Source organism: Patella vulgata, chromosome 2, assembly GCF_932274485.2.
Source record: "Patella vulgata chromosome 2, xgPatVulg1.2, whole genome shotgun sequence".
Classification (NCBI taxonomy): domain Eukaryota; kingdom Metazoa; phylum Mollusca; class Gastropoda; family Patellidae; genus Patella; species Patella vulgata.
In genome coordinates this window covers 60,723,922-60,745,822 of record NC_065880.2, presented here as the reverse complement: position 1 = coordinate 60,745,822, position 21,901 = coordinate 60,723,922, and the positions used below count along the sequence as shown (strand labels likewise).

The 21,901-nt window shown below is 35.4% G+C and overlaps 1 protein-coding gene across 3 annotated transcripts in view; it reads left to right on the top strand.

Annotated features, from left to right (window-relative positions):
• The window catches only part of LOC126811195 (importin subunit alpha-1), a 184,175-nt gene that overhangs the window by 116,733 nt on the left and 45,541 nt on the right, over positions 1-21,901 (top strand). For all 3 annotated transcript variants that reach the window (XM_050536760.2, XM_050536759.2, XM_050536758.2), the window contains exons 8-9: positions 12,963-13,072; positions 16,698-16,874. In XM_050536760.2, the coding sequence (XP_050392717.1) occupies positions 12,963-13,072; positions 16,698-16,874 (287 nt within the window). The remainder of the gene's footprint in view (positions 1-12,962; positions 13,073-16,697; positions 16,875-21,901) is intronic.

The window sequence follows — 21,901 nt, the reverse complement described above, 5'->3', positions numbered from 1 at the left end:
TAGAAAATTGCTATGTGTCTGTGCTTTATGGTGTGATTCACGAATTAAGTACCGATGTAGATGTACATTATAAATGAATAGAACATAACGGACATTTTAGGATATGAATACAATAATACATTGGTACACTTTAGTTAATAATCAAAACGGAATTTGAAAAGAGTATTATGAATATCTATGAATTACCGGTGAACTAAAACGACTAATATACTCGTGATATCGTTCCATTAAATATTTGTTTCTTTCTAATAACGTTGTGGCAATATGGACTAAATTACTCTGACTATTTCAAATCACTATGGACTATAATCCGCCGCGAATTTGATATTTCCACCGACTATAATCCGCCGCGAATTTAATATTTTCGCGGGCGATAATCCACCGCGAATTTTATATTTTCGCGGGCTTTTTTCCGCCCAGACCGTCTCTAATTCCGCGGAGTGTATATGGGTAAAACACCGCGATTTTTGAGCGGAAAAAACGCCCACAAGGACTATTTTCATACTTCCGCCTGAAGTGTACTGTACATGCGGTCAACATTATCCTGGAGTGCCATAAATCTTGTTGTGATCTATGCCATTTTCCCCTTCAGAGATTTCAATACCAGACATCAAATGCCCCTAAATGAACACTTTAAAAGTTTGCCATTCCAGCTCGTACATTTATGCACTTCCCTGCTACTAACTACTGAATATAGATGAGAATAATAGTAGCCTGATCCTGCAAAATTATATACCAGTTAAACCCCTTTGAGGAATACCCTCCACAACCACACCAAGCAATTCTATGCCAGACCTGCAAAGGAGCAGTTACATGCGTTTTAAGATGGTGTAGTTTTAAGCATATGTAAAATGATCACTTCAAGATTACGCACACGATTCATTCATTCCCAAAAACTGTCAGATTTTAAGTCGACTACTAGGCCTGTCATACCTGACCAATGTCAAAAATTTAGAGACACTACATTTCGGGTAGGAGAGTTTTGAAATTAGGATAAAACATTGGTCGACAAGAGTTGTCGCATATTTTTACTTTTTTCAGTAATGAAACATTTATAATGCACTAAAATCTAATACAGAAAACCATTAGAATTTGTTTGGTTTTTATAAAGTTCTGCCCCATGCTAACGTTTTGTATATAAAACTTTTAATACTGTATCATGGATTTAGCTGTTCCAAGTCATAAAAATTCATTGAAAATCAATATACTTGTTTGTCTCAAGATCTTAAACTCTGTGTATCAATCTGAAGTCAATCGGATATTAACTTTGGCCTCTAGAGCGTCCACAAGATTTTTCAAAGTGATCAAGGGCCATAACTTTGGCAGTAATTATCAGAAATCTTTGAAAATCAATAGGATTCTTCGCCTCGTGACCTCAAACACTGTGTATAAATATAAAGTCAATCAGATATTAACTTTAGCCTTTAGAGCATCCACAAGGTTTTTTTGAAGTGATCAAGGGCCATAACTCTGGCAGTAATTATCGAAAATCACTGAAATTGAATAGACTTCGTCTCATGACCTTAAACACTGTGTATAAATTTAAAGTTAATCGGATATTAACTTTAGACTCTAGAGCTTCCACAAGATTTTTCAAAGTGATCAAGGGCCATAACTCTGGCAGTAATTCTCGTAAATTGCTGAAAATCAATAGGATTCTTCGTCTCGTGACCTTAAGCACTGTGTATAAATTTAAAGTCAATTGAATATTTACTTTGACCTCTAGAGCGTCCACAAGATTTTTTGAAGTGATCAAGGGCCATAACTTTGGCAGTAATTATCAGAAATCTTTGAAAATCAATAGGATTCTTCGCCTCGTGACCTCAAACACTGTGTATAAATATAAAGTCAATCAGATATTAACTTTAGCCTTTAGAGCATCCACAAGGTTTTTTTGAAGTGATCAAGGGCCATAACTCTGGCAGTAATTATCGAAAATCACTGAAATTGAATAGACTTCGTCTCATGACCTTAAACACTGTGTATAAATTTAAAGTTAATCGGATATTAACTTTAGACTCTAGAGCGTCCATAAGATTTTTCAAAGAGATCAAGGGCCATAACTCTGGCAGTAATTCTCTTAAATTGCTGAAAATCAATAGGATTCTTCGTCTCGTGACCTTAAGCACTGTGTATAAATTTAAAGTCAATTGGATAGTTACTTTGACCTCTAGAGCGTCCACAAGATTTTTTGAAGTGATCAAGGGCCATAACTCTGGCCACATTTCAATGTGGACGTATAAAAAGGCCATTTTTCGGATAATCAGGAAGTTATGATCTGATATGCGCAAATCTCAAAAGGAACCAAGATCTTTGGGTTATAAACATGCATGTCAAGTTTCATCAAAATCGGTTCAAAATTGTGACCTCTATAGGATCCACAAGCTAAAAACGTGATTTTTCGTACAATTAGGGTCCATAATCTATGAAGTTTCGGTCCGATACATGCCAATATCGAAAGCAACCGAGATCTTTTGGAGATTAACCTTTATTTCAAGTTTCAAAATCGGATAAGAATTCTGACCTGTAGAGTGTCCACAAATAATTGTGGACGGATGTCCAGACGGACAGGGGTTGACGACAATACACGTCCACATGATTATAAAAATGGAGCTATATAAGTTGAAACCTATGACTTTAAAATATGGCATGGTTTTTTTTTTTTTAAAGTGTACCATAGGTTCCCAATCCCATCTGAATTATGAAATTCCCAATTCCTCTTACAAAATCCCTGTCTCAGGGAAGATTGATACATATTCTTCCAAAATATATTTTAAAAAAGATGATTTTTCGTAAAATAATTTTTTTTATTGAACATTATACCTAACATATTGAAATTTTTTGAATCGTATCACTCTAGATGAAATTATATCAAATGCAAACAATGCACATTAAAATTCATATAAATAGCAATCTCTAGGTAGAAAATCGAAATGAAACTGCTCAACAAAATGGTCGCACTTTGTACGCAAATTGTGTAAAAGTATGTTGAAACTTAAAACATATCTTTATATCCCAAAAATCTTGGTCCCTTTTGATATTTGGGCATTTCAGACCATAACTTTCTGGATTATTGCCCCTGATTGTACAAAAAATCCTGTTTGTTTTTAGCTTGTTCTCTATCCATCTCTTTCAAAATGTGGGCGTATCCTGCCTGGCAGCCGCTGGTTATCCGATTAATGAAACTTAGAATGTTTACAGTATATCGCAAAGATCTCGGCTCCTGTCGATATTGGCATGTATCAGATGTGTAAAATGTCTATTATATTAAATGACTGAAACATGACTATTCCAATTGGCAACAATTAATAGTTATCCGAACATCATGTTCCTTGCTCAACAACTGTTGGGCATATTTCAGACTAAAACAGGGTATATGAAAAACAAACAACATATCATAATGAAAGAAACATTAATAATATTAAACAAAATATCATTCTAAAATTGAAAAGAACATTATCATAAAAGGATGTGAACCACAATATCCAACCCCTGGTGGTGTGAGAGGGTAGAGGAGGGCTTGTGGACCCTCTAGCAGTCTTGGTCACCCTGTGCCTCTAGTCTTCAACATACGGAGGCTCTGGATCAATTGTAAAATTTGGCGAAATATACTGGATAATCGACCACATTAAAAAAAACCTGCCTGTTTCGCATGGGCAATGGAACTTCTTAGCTAAAGTCTAGAAAGAGGGTGGTGTGAGAGGGTAGAGGAGGGCTTGTGGACCCTCTAGCAGTCTTGGTCACCCTGTGCCTCTAGTCTTCAACATACGGAGGCTCTGGATCAATTGTAAAATTTGGCGAAATATACTGGATAATCGACCACTTTAAAAAAACCTGCCTGTTTCGCATGGGCAATGGAACTTCTTAGCTAAAGTCTAGAAAGAGTTGCGCCCTTTCCCGAAATAAATCCCACAATTGTGGCATTATTATAAACAAACATAAATCATCACGACGAATTAGATTAATAAAAAAAAACCCATAGATATGGCAATTTTTCTGTAAGGGCGATTCTTACATTTCCCTTATATTTTGTTCATGATAAAGTAAAAGACCAGATAATCTAGCCAATGACCTAGTTATTCTCAAATATTGACAACCCATCCACACTAATATTTGTAGAATATTTGTCGGAATGATAGACTAACCCTCGAGAGGTCAGTTTTTATTTGATTTTGATAAAACTTAAACATGCATTATGCAAGAGCAAAATCTGCTTATTACAAGTCTTTCTTTAGGCCTGAAATGTTATCTAAATTATCAATTAGACATTAATTAACTTATCCAGACCATAATAAACTCTCGATGTCAAGGCTAGCCTTCGATGTTGTCTGGATTAGATTCCTATATGCCACTTAACGGCCATTGATAATTAAATCAAAACAGTGGATAATCGAGACTATGCTGTTTATATTAATGATTTTAGTAATGATGACCGAGACTATGCGAAAATTTCACCAGCTTCGTTCTCGGCTCATAGTGGATCAATTTGACTGAAATTGTCTGCAAATTACCTTTACACTATCTAGTTTTTAACTATTATAGCGAGAACTGCCATCTTTATCTTATCTCCCATAATGTTTCTTTAAAGTACTTATAGCCAGTGGTTACTATATGCACTTTACGGCAAGTTAACATCAATCTAATTAAAATTAAATCAACTATCTTCACTCAAAAGTCGCAAATATAGACCTGCCGTAAAAACGACTTTGCCATTTATCGAAAACACAATCTTAATCCTCTCAAGACACCAGTGACGTCTCAATGACCAAATGCATTTTAGGAATGTTTATTCCTTAAAGGACAATATTGGTGCCAGTCATTATCACATATGTGATAGAGCTGGTTAAACACATTCCAAATATAATTTTAACACAGAGATCATTGCTACGATAGCTGAGTAATACAGGTTTCCTGAATCGGAAGTGACGAACGCCAATGGAAAACACGAGTCCTCTCTCTATACAACTTACTGATGTGATGAGTGATAACAGATACACGGCCGAATTTCTGCTCACTATAATTCAGAGGATATCTGACAATTCAATAAAGTAATTGAATGTCATTAGTATTATAATATTAGTTTGATAATTTATTAAAAACACTTATATGGATATACTACTTCTGAATTTATTAATATGCTACGTTTCGATACACATACAGATATCGTTATCAAGCAAATAATGATATATAACAAAAATGTTGTGCAATAATATATAGTTAACAATTGGAAACCATATAACAGATTAATCATTAATTAAGAATTAATGAGATAAGTAATAATATGGATAAACAATTACAAAAGATTAAGAAGATGAAAGACTGTAATGTATTGATAACAATTAGATAATTGTACAAAATATACTATGAGTGTATGACATGATATGATGTAAGTATTCTGAATTAAAATAAGTTAAGAACTGTTTTTTTTATTACATTTAATAAACATTGAGTGCATGAGGAAATATTTACTTGAAATGGTATTATGAGTTTGATAATTGTACAAAATCTACATGACATAACAAGTTCTTCCCTATCTGGCCAGTGTACAAAAGGTTTCATCCGCACATACATTAGTTCAACCATACTTAAAAATATTCTGGATGTAGTTGCCACAGATATTTTAAAACGGTAGGACAAGTCTTGCATTGATAAATTTAACCTAAGTTTAACCAAAATAAGCAACATTTGTTGAAACTTAGAAAGCAAACTTCTACCAGTGTATACAATACATGGCTCCAGAAACTTGAACAGGGTCATCAGTACAATGTAATTTGGTAAACCTGTGTAATATTTTACTTTCTCGAAGACGTTGGACCTCTGACTCCGTAGCTGTTATAAGGTCCATGTTTAAAGAAGTCTGAGTGGCAACACCAGTCTCACCTTCCATCTTTTCAAGAACAGGGTCATGTTTTTGAAGTTGTTGCAGTGTCAATGCTGCCTTACTATGGTTGATCTTTCCAAATTACGGGAATACCTAGAAGCTGCATCAGTTGGTAGTGGGGACATGAGACGTTTGTCATGACCTAATTTAACAGATGGTATCCAGTCTGGATTTCAAGGAGCAAAATCGCTAACATTTGGGATCCAGAAATTGACACAAGTGGGTCAGAACTCATATAATACTGTAATATGAATGTATATAAACTGATATACATTCAATGGTTTCCGTTTTTACTGTAATAAAATGATCTGAACACACTCGTATATTGACCAGGCTGTCCTGTTTTATGTCAGCTCTGGAGATGTTTGACAGCCATTTATCTCACCGTTGTTTTGACAGTTCCTTAGTTATGTCACCTTGATGTTCAATTACTTTCGGTAGCCAATAAAATGATTTCTGCACAAAAGGAAGGCATTATGGTAATATCACAATTTGTTGTCAATCGATCGGGCCTGTTAACTTCATTCAAGCAAAAATGTCACGGATGTCGTTATGTCTATATTTAGCGCTCTTTTGTTTGTCTACCAATATGGCGGACAGCGTCTCAGTGATGTCAGCGAGAACCCTCTATACTAAACATTAGCATGGGGCATGAACTTTATAAAAACCAAACAAATTCTAATGGTTTTCTGATAATTACATAATGAGTTGTTACTCTTAATCAGATTTTAATGTATTATTAATGTTTCATTACCGAAAAAAGTATATAGCTGCTGCGGGCGTATGTTTCGTTGCCTGGCAACCTATCTTTAAATATTATTGTTCTGTTTTGATAATTCCATATGTAACTTTGGTTTATAATACACATTATATACAGTAGAACTTGTATTAAGCAAGCACCCAAGGGAAATTTAAAAATGCTTGCTTAATGGAGGTGCTCTTTGACTAGAGGTATCCAATATTGCCCCAACCCCTACCACAAAAAATAAAGATGAAGATTGCATATATTTTTTATTGATGTACTTTTTATCTAGTTGTTAATTCAAAGTAGTCGTGTATACATGTTTGTTTAGTAATACTGGATCTCTGGCCCCCCAAAATTTTAAGGCTTTTGCCTGTAGTAAGGGTCCATTTATAGGGGCATTGCGAGCCCTACAATCCTGGAAAATTTTCCAGACCAAATCGTTAATGTCTTCATTACCTGTCGATCTTTTCATGCACTTCTTGTGAGGTGATGAATTATTTTCAAAATCGTCTAAAATTTCTGCCTTTCTTTGCTGTGAATTTGAGTATTTCCCACCCACCTGAACTATTTTAGCGATTACACAACCACTTTTACCGTCATTTGATAACTGTATCACTTTGACACATTCTTCAAGTGTCAAAACTTTTCGAGTGGGTGTAAGAACTTTACGAGGCGTAGTAATATTAGACATATTGATAAACAATGTCTTATCAATTCAGACTTCTTATCAATTCAGACTCTTTCTTATATATCATCATTGGCTTGGATATGAATAGAATATTGATTAATGGTTAAAATTATCAGCTTGGGGTGTGAGTAAACTTGTTAGTGATAGTTAGTTCAACCCAAGCACAGTCTTAAATTCCATCCAATGACTGTTTCTTTTAAAACCCCATGAAATTATTCCACGAACTATCATTATTGGAGCAAAGCTATATGCGTGTAGCAGTGGATGTTTTGGCTAATACCAGATGCTAATTCGATGAAAAATAAAGCACATAATGCATACATTATGATTTAATTAAAACGTTTAATTATGAACACATATAAACATCAATGTGACAATTAGAGCTGCAACGATTCAGTTCGGTGCACCGATAACCGACACTAGCCGTCTCGGTTCGATCCACGATCTACAATGTTCAAACTTGGTGTAGGTGTTTATTAGGTCAATGTCTTGATGGAGTTCGAAGATGAGCATTTTCGGCTTAGGGTAAGCAGAGATAAGCGATTTGATTGGTTGATGCTTTGGGACACGATAACTTTAGTTCTAATAAAGTGAGTGATGAAACTTGGTGTATAGTTTTATTACATCAATACCTTGACTAAGTTCGATAATGAGCATTTTCTGCTCAGTGTAAGCAGAGCCATAAGCAATTTGATTGGTCGAGACCTTGGAACACAATAACTCTCCTTCTACTTGACCTAGAATCTTCAAACTTGGTGTAGGGGTTTATAAGGTCAATGCCTTGATGGAGTTCGAAGATAAGCATTTTCTGCTTAGGGTAAGCAGAGATAAGCAATTTGATTGGTTGATGCTTTTGGAAGGATAACTTTAGTTCTAATTAAGTGAGAGTGATGAAACTTGGTGTATAGTTTCATTACATCAATACCTTGACTAAGTTTGGTAATGTCAATAATGAGCATTTTCTGCTCAGGGTAAGCAGAGCGATAAGCAATTTGATTGGTCAAGACTTTGGAACAAAATAACTCTTATTCTAATTGAGCTAGAATGTTCACACTTGGTATAAGTGTCTATTAGATGAATGCCTTGATGGAGTTCGAAGATGAGAATTTTCGGACACAATAACTTTAGTTCTAATTAAGTGAGGGTGAGGACACTTGGTGTATAGCTTTATTACATCAATACATTGACTGGATTATGAATATTTTCTGCTGAGGGTAAGCAGAGCGATAAACAATTTGATTGGTCGAGACTTTGGAACACAATAACTCTCCTAATTGAGGTAGAATGGTTAAACTTGGTGTAGGCGTTCATTAGGTGAATGCCTTGATGGAGTTCTATGATGAATATTGTCTGCTTGAGGTAAGCAGAAATAAGCAATCTGATTGGTTGATGCTTTGAGACACGATAACTTTGGTTATAATGAAATGAGAGCGATGGAACTCCGAATATAGATTCATTATATCATTACCTTGACTAATTTTGATGGTGAGAATTTTCTGCTTAAGGCTAATGAGCGATAAGCAATTTGATTGGTCAAGACTTTTGAACATAACAACTCTGCTTTTAATTGAGATAGAATTTTTAGACTTGATGTAGATGTTCATTAGGTGAATGTCTTGACTAACATTTCGAGCTGAAGCTAAGCAGAGCTAATCAATTTCATTGGTCAATGCTTTGGGACAAGATAATCTTGATTCTATCTGATAGAGAGTGATGAAACTTAGTGTATAGTTTGATTGCTTGATACTTTTAAAAAAAAAAATAAATGTGCAATAAATTAATGTGTGTCATCTATTTATTTTGGGATTTCGGCGGGGGACATCAGCCTCACTGTTGGCTTGTTTACGTTATTTAACAAAACACGAATGTCACTCGAAAACATAACTAAAACAGAGTGACCTCCCTTTAAAACAATTTCCGTATGCTGACGAAAGTTAATTTATTTAAAATTGGTGACGTACCGAATGTTCATTGGATGTTAATTTAGGTCAATAGCTTCGGTAATCGTTATATAAATTCTAAACGATCTCATTAGCTGATAATTCCAGTCATTATCTTCGGATATTTTCGTGTTTAGCGATTATTACCCATAGTCAAGCAAACACTGGAAGGTAAAATTACTGGTTATTGTAGCTGATAATTGAATCGAAAATAATCGAATCAAATGGTTAAAATCGATAATCGAACCGAATCGAGGTAGTCGTGAATCGTTGCAGCCCTAGTGATAATAAATAATGGTAATGCTTATACTCTCGTCTTGTTTATTACATTTCATTGTTTGAACATTTCTCTGATTACAATATAATGGCTTGGACAGTTTTTTTTATACGCCCACATTTTCATGTGTACGTATATTGTCGTCGGCCCTGTCCGTCCGTCCGCCCACAATTGTTTGTGAACACTCTATAGGTCACAATTTTTATCCGATTTCAACGAAACTTGAAATATAGGTTTATCTCCCATGTATCGGGCTGTAACTTCATGGATTATGGCCCTTGATTGTACTAATACTCTCGTTTTAGCTTGTGAACACTGTAGAGGTCACAATTTTCATCCGATTTTGTTGAAACTTGTAATATGTGTTTATAACCCAAAGATCTCGGTTCCTTTCGATATTCACGCATATCGAACCATAACTAACTGAATTATGGCCCCTGGTTGTACGAAAAATCTTGTTTTTAGCTTGTGGCCCCTATAGAGGTCATAATATTTATCCGATTTAAAAAAACGTTTTAGTACATCTCCGTTACACCCAAAGGATGGCTGAGATTGAATTTCGTGCAAATCGGACCAAAACTGACTGACAAAATGGCCGCCCATCGTTCTCAAATAGCATAAAAATATGGTATATCAAGGTTGTGGACCCTATAGAGGTCACAATTTTTATCCGATTTGGTTTAAACTTGAAATATATATTTATAACCCACAGATCTCTGTTCCTTTCGATCTTCGCGCATATCGGACCATAACTTCCTGAATTATGGCCCCTGATTGTACGAAAAATTGCGTTTTTAGCTTGTGGACCCTATAGAGGTCATAATTTTGATTTGATTTAAAAAAACGTTTTAATATATCACCGTTACACCCAAAGGATGGCTTAGTTTGAATTTCATGAAAATCGGACCAAAACTGACTGACAAAATGGCCGCCCATCGTTCTCAAATAGCGTAAAAATATGGTATATCAAGGTTGTCGACCCTATAGAGGTCACAATTCTTATCCGATTTTGTTGAAACTTGAAATGCAAGTTTATAACCCAAAGATCTTGGTTCCTTTCGATATTCGCGCATTTCGGACCGTAACTTTCTGAATTATGGCCCTTGATTGTACGGAAAAATCACGTTTTTAGCTTGTGGACCCTCTAGAGGTCACAATTATTATCCGATTTAAAAAAATGCTTGAATATATCACTGTTACACCGTAATGTTTGTTGACTTCGAATTTCGTGAAAATAGGGCCAAAACTGCTGGACAAAATGGCCACCCCTTGTACGCAAATAGTGTAAACATCTGGTAAATCAAGGTTGTATAACCTCTAGAGGTCACAATTTTGATCCGATTTTGATGAAAGTTGAAATACATGTTTATAACCCAAAGATCTTGGTTCCTTTTGATATTCGCGCTTATCGGATCGTATCTTCCTGAATTATGGCCCTTGAATGTACAAAAAATCACGTTTTTAGCTTGCGGTCTATGTAAAGGTCACAATTTTTATCTGATTTAAAAAAAAACTTTTGAATATATCACCATTACACACTAAAATCTTGGTTCATTTTGATAATCGCTTATATCCGAACGTAACTTCCTGGATTATGGCTCCTGAGTATTCGAAAAATCGCATTTTTAGCATGCGGATTTTCTAGACGTCACAATTTTTTTTTCTGATTTTAAAAACCGTTTAACTATATCACCATTCCACAATGAGGAAGGTTGAATTCCAATTTCGGGAAAATCGAAATGAAACTGCCCAACAAAATGGCCGCACTTTGCACGCAAATTGTGTAAAAGTATACTACGAAGGTTGTGGACCCTCTAGAGGTCACAATTTTTTATCCGATTTTGATGAAACTTAAAATCTTTATATCCCAAAGATCTATCCCTTTTGATATTTGGGAATTTCAGACCATAACTTTCTGGATTATTGCATACATGCCAACCTGAGGAGATTGAAAATCAGAATGCCTTGTATTGAGGGTAGAGCGAGGACCGCAGGTCCAAGTTCGATCGGGGCGAAGCACCGTGAGCGCCGGAGGCTTGAAGGGCGTGGGGTTAAGGGCCCCAAGAAAATTTTGAGAAATTAGCACCTATTTAAAGCAGTACCTTGTATTATTGGATAAAAACAGCTGGTGATTTAGGTCCATGCATCTGAGGTTTAATGGTTCCTGGAAATTCTTTGCCGTAAGTTTCCCGGTATTTTTGTCTGACATTTGTTTTGGAAGCCATTTTGTTTGTCTTGACGACCGACATGGAAGTAGAAGTCGTAAATTATTTATACTGGGTTTTATTTATAATTGTAATTTGTTTTTTCACACATCAAAAACAGCTTGAAAACATTTTTTATCAAGTCAGAAGGAAATATGGCTAAGGAAGAAACAACAACGTTACTGGCAACTAACGGTAAACCCGCCGTGTACTGTAAGAGTGTATGCGAGAATGGCTCCGCATAGCAAATAATATCAGCGAAGTATGCAAATTAGGCACGGCCTATGACGAAATAACCACATGACATTTTAATCTCGATTAGTCCAGCCATATTAGCTTATTCCATTTTATATTAATAATAATCGAGAAAACTGGAGACATGTTTTCGGCTATTTCTGTCGTTTTACCGCGAATTATGCAAATAAGACACGGCAAATGACGGAAATAACCACATGACATTTTGATCTTGATTAGTCCAGACATAATAGCTTATTCCATTTTATATTGATATTAATAAGGAAAACATGACACATGTTCTTGACTATTTTCGTTGTTTTACCGACCCATACTACGATAAACTGTATCACCATCAGATTCACAACAAACAGCGAGAATGCTGAGACAGTCGTCAATGTAAAAATAAAACGAGAGGGATTTTATCAATCAAAAAGGTCAGGAATGAAATATAATAAATTTCTTCCAATAAATTTTAAAAAACGGAATTATAAAGAGTAAAATCGGAATTCAGAATGAGACTCAGAAAATCGGAATGATTCCGACAAAATCGGAATAGTTGGCATGTATGTTATTGCCCCTGATTGTACAAAAAATCCTGTTTGTTTTTAGCTTCTCTATCCATCTCTTGCAAAATGTGGGCGTATCCTGCCTGGAAGCCGCTGGTTAATACCTTAAATCACTGTCCAAAGTTTTAGGGAAGACCCCAGATGAAACAAAGGGCTGTCATGTTGCTGTACTTGGGATAGATTTTTTTAAACGGGAGGAATAGACACACTTCCTCAAAAGCTTAAGTATCAGAAGCCAATCCAGCAATGGCCAGAGGGATTCTCGGGCATTGCTTCAGGAATATGATTGAACGGGAAGAACAGACACACTCCCTCAAAAGCTCAAGTATCCGAAGCCAATCCAGCAATGGGGGAGAGAGAGATTTCTGTTGACTTGTTAAGATATACTTTTAAGATTAAAATATTTTAATTTCTATTCTTTTAGATGTTATACCACGTTTAGTAGAATTATTAGGATCAGCCGAAGCATCTGTATTAACACCTGCATTACGATCTATTGGTAATATTGTTACTGGAGATGATCATCAAACACAGGTATGCATAGTTTTAAAAAAAAAAAAAGGAATTATAAACCCTCACATAAAAAATGTGGAGTAATTTATTGACAAATCTTTTTCAAACCATAGATTAATGATTCTTGTTAGTAGACGATGGGATTGAATTTACTAATACTATATATAGATAGAAATTGTACAACAATATTTTCATACATCACATCATGGACCTTACAACACAGCAAGATGCGTGTGTAGAACTGATCTAAGTATTGACAAACTGGGTTCTATGTTAGAATATCCTTAAATCAAGTAGAATAAGTTAATTGTGGTTACTATTCATGGATACTTGTGAGAAATATACGTGTTGTCAGTAGTCATGTAAACTCGTCGGTACTTGCACCGTGCCTTAGTATTCCTATAAATGGTCGGTAATAATCACAAGGTGAGTATTTAAGTTAATCGGTAAGTATTCCTTGTGTCACTATGTAAAAATATTGTGAGTAATTAAACAAACGTGAGTTAATACGAACATAGTCGGGTGCCTTTGACACGAGTTAATACGAACATAGTCGGGCGCCTTTGACACACTTGATGTCGAAGACCTTCTCCAAGCTCTGCAGGAAGAAATAGGGGTTCAAGGCACTGTTTTGAGCCTAGAAAAAAGAAAACAATAAGTCAAAATTGTTGACATTAAATCTGTTAAGGTCCCTATGATGTGTGGTGTGCCCCAAGGATGGGTTTTAGGCCCTGTACTGTTCATCACCCAACCATTAATGAAAATAGCTGAAAATTTTTGTCTTAATAGTGACTTGTATGCCGATGATACCTCCTTCAATCAACAAATTCACTAGTTTGGCTTTAAGTAATATTGAAAACTGTTTGGAAGAAATCAGGTTAATTACGGATGACATTATACTTTCTGAAACTAAATCCTGAAAAAACTGAGCATCTTGTAATTGGAACAAAACAACTACTTAGTAAATTAATGCCGTCTCTTAAATTTCAGTGGTGCAGGACAGCTGACAAAGACAGCTGTGTAGTCATTCGGATGGGACAAAAAATCAAGGTCCTGTGTTCACATTGGCATGCACGTAAAAGATCCCTTGACAGTTGGAATTCAATATAAGAGTAGGCCATAGTGCTGCTGTCCGTGCAAAATTTCCCTCATACCACAATGTATGCCAGTCTTCATTAGCCCAGTTCGGAGCAGAACAGTAGGACGTTAACCCATTTCATTTCTCAAATTTCAACACGAAAGTCTTGCTCAGTCTCCAGAAGCCAATAACATTGGTGCAGTTCTAGTTTGCACAATGTCTTTAGCTCCCACATCAAATCTGTTTGTTCCTCTTATTTCCATCTTCACACAAGGAGCCATGGTGGCTAAGTGAGTAAGACACTAGCTCGGGGGTCGCGGGTTTGATTACATTGTTGGCCAAGAAAGTTCATCGGTATTTTCGGCTTGGTTTCCCAGTTCAACAGCGAATCAAGTTATAAATATTGCTGTTGACTTTCAAGGTGTTACATGATCAATCACCAAAATATATCAAAGATCTGTTCACTCCATACAAATCCACAAGAACTCTTAGACCCACAAATAAACAATTTCTGAATCAACCATCAGTGAATCTTGAAATCCCAAAAAGATCTTTCTCGGTCTCTGTTCTTCTCTTATGGAATTCATTCCCTTACATTAGAACCATTGACTCCTTTAAAATCTCAGCTAAAGATGTTCCTGTTCAATAAAAAAAACTTCTGTTTTTATACGCCCACATTTTCATGTGGACGTATTATGCCGTCACCCCTGTTTGTCCGTCCACAATTTGTTTGTGGACACTCTACAGGTCACAATTTTTATCCAATTTCAACGAAACTTAAAATATGGGTTTATCTCCCTAAGATCTTGGTTCCTTTTGATATTGGCATGTATTGGACCTTAACTTAATGGATTATGGCCCCTGATTGTACGAAAAATCGCGTTTTTAGCTTGTGGACACTCTAGAGGTCATAATTTTGATCCGATTTTGTTGAAACTTGAAATGAAAGTTTATAACCCAAAGATTTTCGGTTCCTTTCGATATTCGCGCATATCGGACCGTAACTTCCTGAATTATGGCCCCTGATTGTACGAAAAATCACGTTTTTAGCTTGTTGACCCTATAGAGGTCATGGTTTTTATCCGATATAAAAAAAAAACATATTATTATATCACCTTCACAATTTTTATCCGATTTAAAAAAAAAACGTTTTAGTATATCACCGTTACACCGTAATGAAGGTTCAGTTAGAATTTCATGAAAATCGGACCAAAACTGACGACAAAACGGCCACTGCTTATACGCGAATAGTGTAAAAATATGGTATCAAGGTTGTGGACCCTGTAGAGGTTACAATTTTAATCCGATTTTGATGAAACTTGAAATGCATGTTTATAACCCAAAGCAGCAAAAATGTGGAATGATCTTCCAAAAACTCTTAGAGAGTCCTCTTCCATCCAAAGCTTTAAGACTAACTTAAAAACCTACTTATTTCAAAAATGTTTTTGAACTGTTTTGTTGTGAATGCGCTTAGAAACACTCATGTGTAATGAAGCGCTATATAAATCGAACAATAATAATAATAATAATAATTTGCGCATATCGGGTCGTAACTTCCTGAATTATGGCCCCTGATTGTATGAAAAATTGCCTTTTTCCGCTTGTGGTCCCTCTGAAGGTTACAATTATTATCTGATTTCAAAAAACGTTTGATTATATCACCGTTACACCGGAATGAAGGTTGAATTTGAATTTCGTGAATTCATGCCCATTTGGATGAAACTTGAAATGCATGTTTATAACCCAAAGATCTTGGTTGCTTTCGATATTCGCACATATTGGATCAAAACTTCATGAATTATGGCCCCTGATTGTACGAAAAATCACATTTTTAGCTAGTGGACACTATAGAGGTCACAATTTTAAACCGATTTTGATGAAACTTGAAATGAATGTTTATAATCCAAATATCTTGGTTCCTTTCGATATTCGCGCATATCGGATCGTAACTTCCTTGATTATTGTCCCTGATTGGTCGAAAAATCACAATTTTAGCTTGTGGATTCTCTAGAGGTCGCATTTTATTTTTCGATTTTAAAAACCGTTTAGATAATGAAGGTTGAATTGGAATTTTGGGAAAATCGAAATGAAACTGCCGACAAAATGGCCGCTCTTTGTATGCAAATTGTATATAAGTATGTAATTCAAAGGTTATGGACCCTCTAGAGGTCACAATTTTTATCCAATTTTGATGAAACTTAAAACATATCTTTATATTCCAAAAATCTCAGTCGCTTTTGATATTTGCGCATTTCAGACCATAACTTTCTGGATTATCGACCCTGATTGTACAAAAAAACGTTTTTCTTTTTAGCTTGTTCTATACATCTCTTGCAAAATGTGGGCATATCCTGCCTGGCAGCCGCTGGTTATTGTGCTCTAAAAATAAAGGCAGAACACCTCTATACATACATAAAAGCCTTTAAATTTTTATTTGTTTGTGAATTTACCTTTGCAAGATATTTAGCAGATGTTTTGAACTTGAAAATGATTGAATTGAAGAAGCAAGACTACATATATAGTAGTGTCTCTCATGTTTAATTAATATTGTACATAAAATGTTTTCAGGCTGTATTGGAAGCTAATGCCCTTCCAGCTTTTACCCGTCTGTTGAATCATCCTAAAATAAATATACAGAAAGAAGCGGCATGGACATTATCTAATATAACAGCTGGTAATTCAGAACAAATACAAGCTGTCATCAATCAGAATTTGATTCCTCCAATTCTTCTTATACTGAAACAGGTAATTACCCTTCATTCCCTAGCTATATCATGTTGAATATTATGGGGTGGGGGCAAATCAAATTATCTAAGTGCATACCAGAAATATTTAAAAGGAGATAGCTTATCACCGTCCTTTGCTTTCCCTAAACCTGTGTAAACCAGTTCATATTTCAGCCAATCGAGGTGATATCGCAGACAATTATATATACATAGTGAAATATTTACAATGTGATTAGTGGAAAAAGGATAATTAGGTTTTTACATATATGTACAGAAGACAATAGATAACAGAACGAGACATGAGATAACATGTCCAAACTATTAATGAGTGACAGTAGAGATTGACAGACGAATTTGTGACAAAACATACATGAACATGGACGAACATTAAGACAAGCATAAACAGACAGGCATGCAATACGGACATTTGACAAAACAGACATTAATTTGGATGAATTATGTACATTTAGGTCGTTTTCGTCAGTCTGGTCGATTTGTCCGGTTGAATGGCAGGGCGGTGCAACTCTTCCTTGGGGCTTGTTGGTGAGTGTATGACCTGGACCATTCTTCCTTCCATTTGGTTTTGTTGTCCGGTATGGTGGTTGATTTTGTCTTTATTTTGTTGTTCATTCCTTTAGTTGAAAAGGGGGGTTAGATGGTTTAATGGTTAGCGTGCGCACGCTGTATCATAAAGTCTGTCATTGAGTCGACTGGGGTGGTTTCGAATCCCCGGTTGTACGTGACAAGGAGTAGGGTCGCCTGTCCATCCTCGTGGGTTTTCTCCGGGTCCTCCGGTTTCCTCTCACTACTAAAGACCCCTATGCGCAAGCAAATTATTGAAATAAAATTAAACCATATGTTAGTCCCGAAATGACCTAGTTGTGTTGAGTGGACGTTAAACCCCATTTCTCTCTCTAGTTGAAAAGAAAGAAAGAAGAAAGAGTATCTGGTTATACAATGGTTATGTTTTGTCTAGTAAGGATTTGGTTCGGTGAGGGGAGGGGGCGGGTGAAAAACAGTAATAAACTGATTAGGTCAATATTAAAAAAAAAAAAGAAGAAAAAATAGGGTAAAGTACTTAATTCAATATGGCATTCTTAAGCGTAAATTCATACGGTTGATCATGAAATGAAATGAAATGGGGTTGAATGTCCTGTTTTGCTCCGAACTGGGCTAATTTAGACGAGCATAGACCAAACCGTGTGCTATAAGGGAAATTTTGCCCGGACAAAAGCACTGCGGCCTACTCTTATATTGAATTCCAATGTGTACACGGGACCTCGGTTTTTCTTCTCATCTGAATGTCTAGACAGCTGTCCTATAGAAAAAATATAATTTTTTTCAAAAAATAATTCTCAGACCTCCCTATTTTGCTGTGTGGTACCACATTCTACAAGATCTTCGACTTAGAATAATTTTGATACAGTGTTTTGGGTCTGTGGGGTTTTTTACCACAAGAGTTCCACAAGAAATTGGACATAGGAAAAAAATCATTTTTTTCAAAAAATTGTTGTGTGAATAGTTGAAACTGCTCTTAGTATATATTCTCATTTCCTTTATTCGTATTCAGTATAGCAAAACAAAACCAAAAATTTAATCACAAGTTCTAAGTCTCAATGTATCAACTGCCATTCCAAAGAAAAAACGACTCAAAACATATTTGGAAATTTTTTGAACAATGCTATGGGAAATAAAACAAATTGTACCTAACCGATGTCTATAAAATCAGATAAGGAATATGGTGATTTATCTGATGTTGCTGATATTATGAATAGATATTTTACCAATGTTACCGATGATATTAAGCCTGTATATAGCCCCCTTACCAATAAATATTGTGAAAAGACGAGGAAGACAAGCATCTACCAAATGTGACCCCCCACAGCATATTGAGTCACAATGAGGAAATTTTGAAAATTGAGTTATTGTTATTTTCACATTCTCCAACTCATTACCTTCAATTTGATGTATAGTCTGTTTGAATTGGGCAAAAATTGACTGAGCTGTGTCTATTAGAAGCTACCCAACTCACAAAAGTAAGTTTTGAGAAAAAGCAAGTTAAAGATTTGGTATGTTGCAAAACAAAATCCCATAGCAACAAGGCCATTTATCTGCTGTTTTTGTCGTTGAATATATCTTTCCATGGGTTTTCAGGGGTGCTGAAGACGAAAATTGTAAAAATTTGATCCGACTATTTCCGCAATTTATTTGCAATATTTTGTTGTTTAATACGTTTTTTATTTAGGATTTCAATGGTGCTGACGACGAAAATCGTAATAAATGCACTCCTTTCGTAACGAAAGATCCACAACACATACGGCATAATATTCACATGATAGTGTTATACCGAAGAACAATCTATACATTAGTAGTCTGTTGTGTATAATATAACTTTAGTGAGATTAACTCATCAATTAATTGGCACCTTAGTGCCAGCTAGTGGTCAGGAGATTAAGATTGTTGATTGGATAATCATCAAAGAAGCCGCAACAGGTGTACGCGTGTTCATTTAACATGTGAATTAAAAGAAGATTTTGTGTGTACGATACTGACACTTCAAGAAAGGGTTGATGTAAACTGCAGCGTGCTGGTTTATCCTATCCATGTTTGCTTTAGAATAGGTCTATTATTATTTTCAGGTACCGTGACATCATCAAAATATGAGTCCCTATAGAAATGTCAATTTCATAGTCTATGCTTACGTTCACTTTCGTGCATTTTGGCTTTGATGTAAATATCAACATTATTCAGAGGATACTCAATGGCAGACTCGAGAATCGTCGCATTTCGCCTCGGTCGTTCTCATTTTTTCGACCCATTGTGATAAGAGAATTTTAAACAATAATATCCCAAATGCATTCCTTACTTTGCATGCCGTATGAAGAAGCAACGTTAAACGAAATTCAGCTATCAATAAAATTCCCTGTGAAAAGAACATTATTGGCCATTTTGTTTATTTCCATTTAAGGCCTATAGATTATTTTTTTAAAGATGATATGAGATATCAAACAATCACCACTTGGATTTATTATTCGGAGTAAATAATGAGTTGTCGACGGCTTTATCATTGACCCGTGACATTTGATTAGTAATAGTATTACTCAATGCCACACATCCGCTTGTCGATTAATTAACATCATCAGCCACGTGGTTTCGATTAACACTCAACGGCAATCTATATGATCAGAATTAATTTTTTTTTTTCTGCCACTTATCAGAGTGAATCGCATGTAGGTACCCAAAAACATTGCCAAAACCAAATATTTATCGATAATGTCTTGCACGCGGTGTCCGGGCCAATCAGCAAAGGAGTTGCGTGGACAGCATGGCAACAGGCGGAGTTTATTTATATTTTTGGAGGGTTTTAAAACTTGATTGTATCCGTTCAAAATCAATTCATCAACAATATTTTGATCATATTTATAAACTAGAGATGCTCCGCTTTACAACGATGCCAATTGTATGCAAGAGGAATGACCGGTCATCCCACTGCGAGCGAAGAAAAATAACTAATTTCGACGAGAATTTTGAGAAATAGGACAGATTTAAGAATACGGTACTCTTACAAAACGTTCAAATACAGGTGTTTTAAAATATTTTATTGCTATTTTGATCTTTAGTGTCGATAGATAGTAAATAATATATTTTTGACTCATTTTTGTGAAAATCTCAATTTCTTTCGAAATCAATATTTTCACTTATTTTGTCTTTATCTCATTATTGATTCTCCTGCATTCCGACCCATTTAGATGCGGCCGGTCACAAATACTTGTAGACCCATTTCTGTATTTCCCACGTTATCAAAATTCGAAGAACACATTAGTTCTCAAATTACAGAATTTTTTGAAAAATACAACTATATTATGAATTTCAATCTAGTTTTAGAAAAAAGCATTCATGTTCAACAGCCTTATTGAGAATTACAGACATATTTACTTGAAAGAAATAGACTCATTAATATGACCGCAGGTTATTATCTCCCTTCCAAAAAAGTAAAATTATACAAATTTGATACTATCTGGAATTAAGAAAGCAACGAGTAGTCTTAGGGGCATGCCATTCAACTCTTGTGGTGAAAAACACCACAGACCCAAAACACTGTATCAAAATTATTCTAAGTCGAAAATTTTGTCGAATGTGGTACCACACAGCCATATAGGGAGGTCTGAGAAGAAATTTTTGAAAAAAATAATTTTTATTATCCAAGTCGAAAATCTTGTGGAATGTGGTACCACACAGGCACATAGGGAGGTCTGAGGAGAATTTTTTGAAAAAAATGATATTTTTTGTAAATCCAATTTCTTGTGGAACTCTTGTGGTAAAAAAACCACCACAGACCCAAAACACTGTATCAAAATTATTCTAAGTCGAAAATTTTGTGGAATGTTGTACCACACAGCCATATAGGGAGGTCTGAGAAGAAACTTTTGAAAATTTTTTTTTTTTTTTTTTTTTATCTAAGTCCAATTTCTTGTGGAACTCTTGTGGTGAAAAACACCACAGACCCAAAACACTGTATCAAAATTATTCTAAGTCGACAATCTTGTGGAATGTGGTTCCACACAGGCATATAGGGAGGTCTGAAAAAGAATTTTTGGAAGTTCAAGTGCTCGGCGGCACTTGTTATTATTAATATATTTTTTTTCATTTCGATACCATTAGAAAGATAATTGAACTACCTTTCAATCATTTGGGGGTGGAATGTTGGCATTTAAAAATACAATGTATATTTTTCAAGTTGAAATAACAATTCACGCTCACTTTTTATGAGGCAATTTGTCAAGATTCCACCCCCTACCGATCGAGAGTTGGTTTTATTGCCGTTCGATGCTATTAAAATCAATAAAATTGGAGCATGTTAAGTGCCGACGCCGAGCACTTGAAAATGGTATACAACGTGATTTTTTGTGAACGAATAAACCTTGTAGTGTTTCGTGTTCTGACGTCATAAGACACGGCGAAGAAAAACTGTATTTCAAGTTCCCAAGACCCATATTCGCGGTAAATTACATCGAAATGCAGCGGAATGTTCATTTATGAAGTACG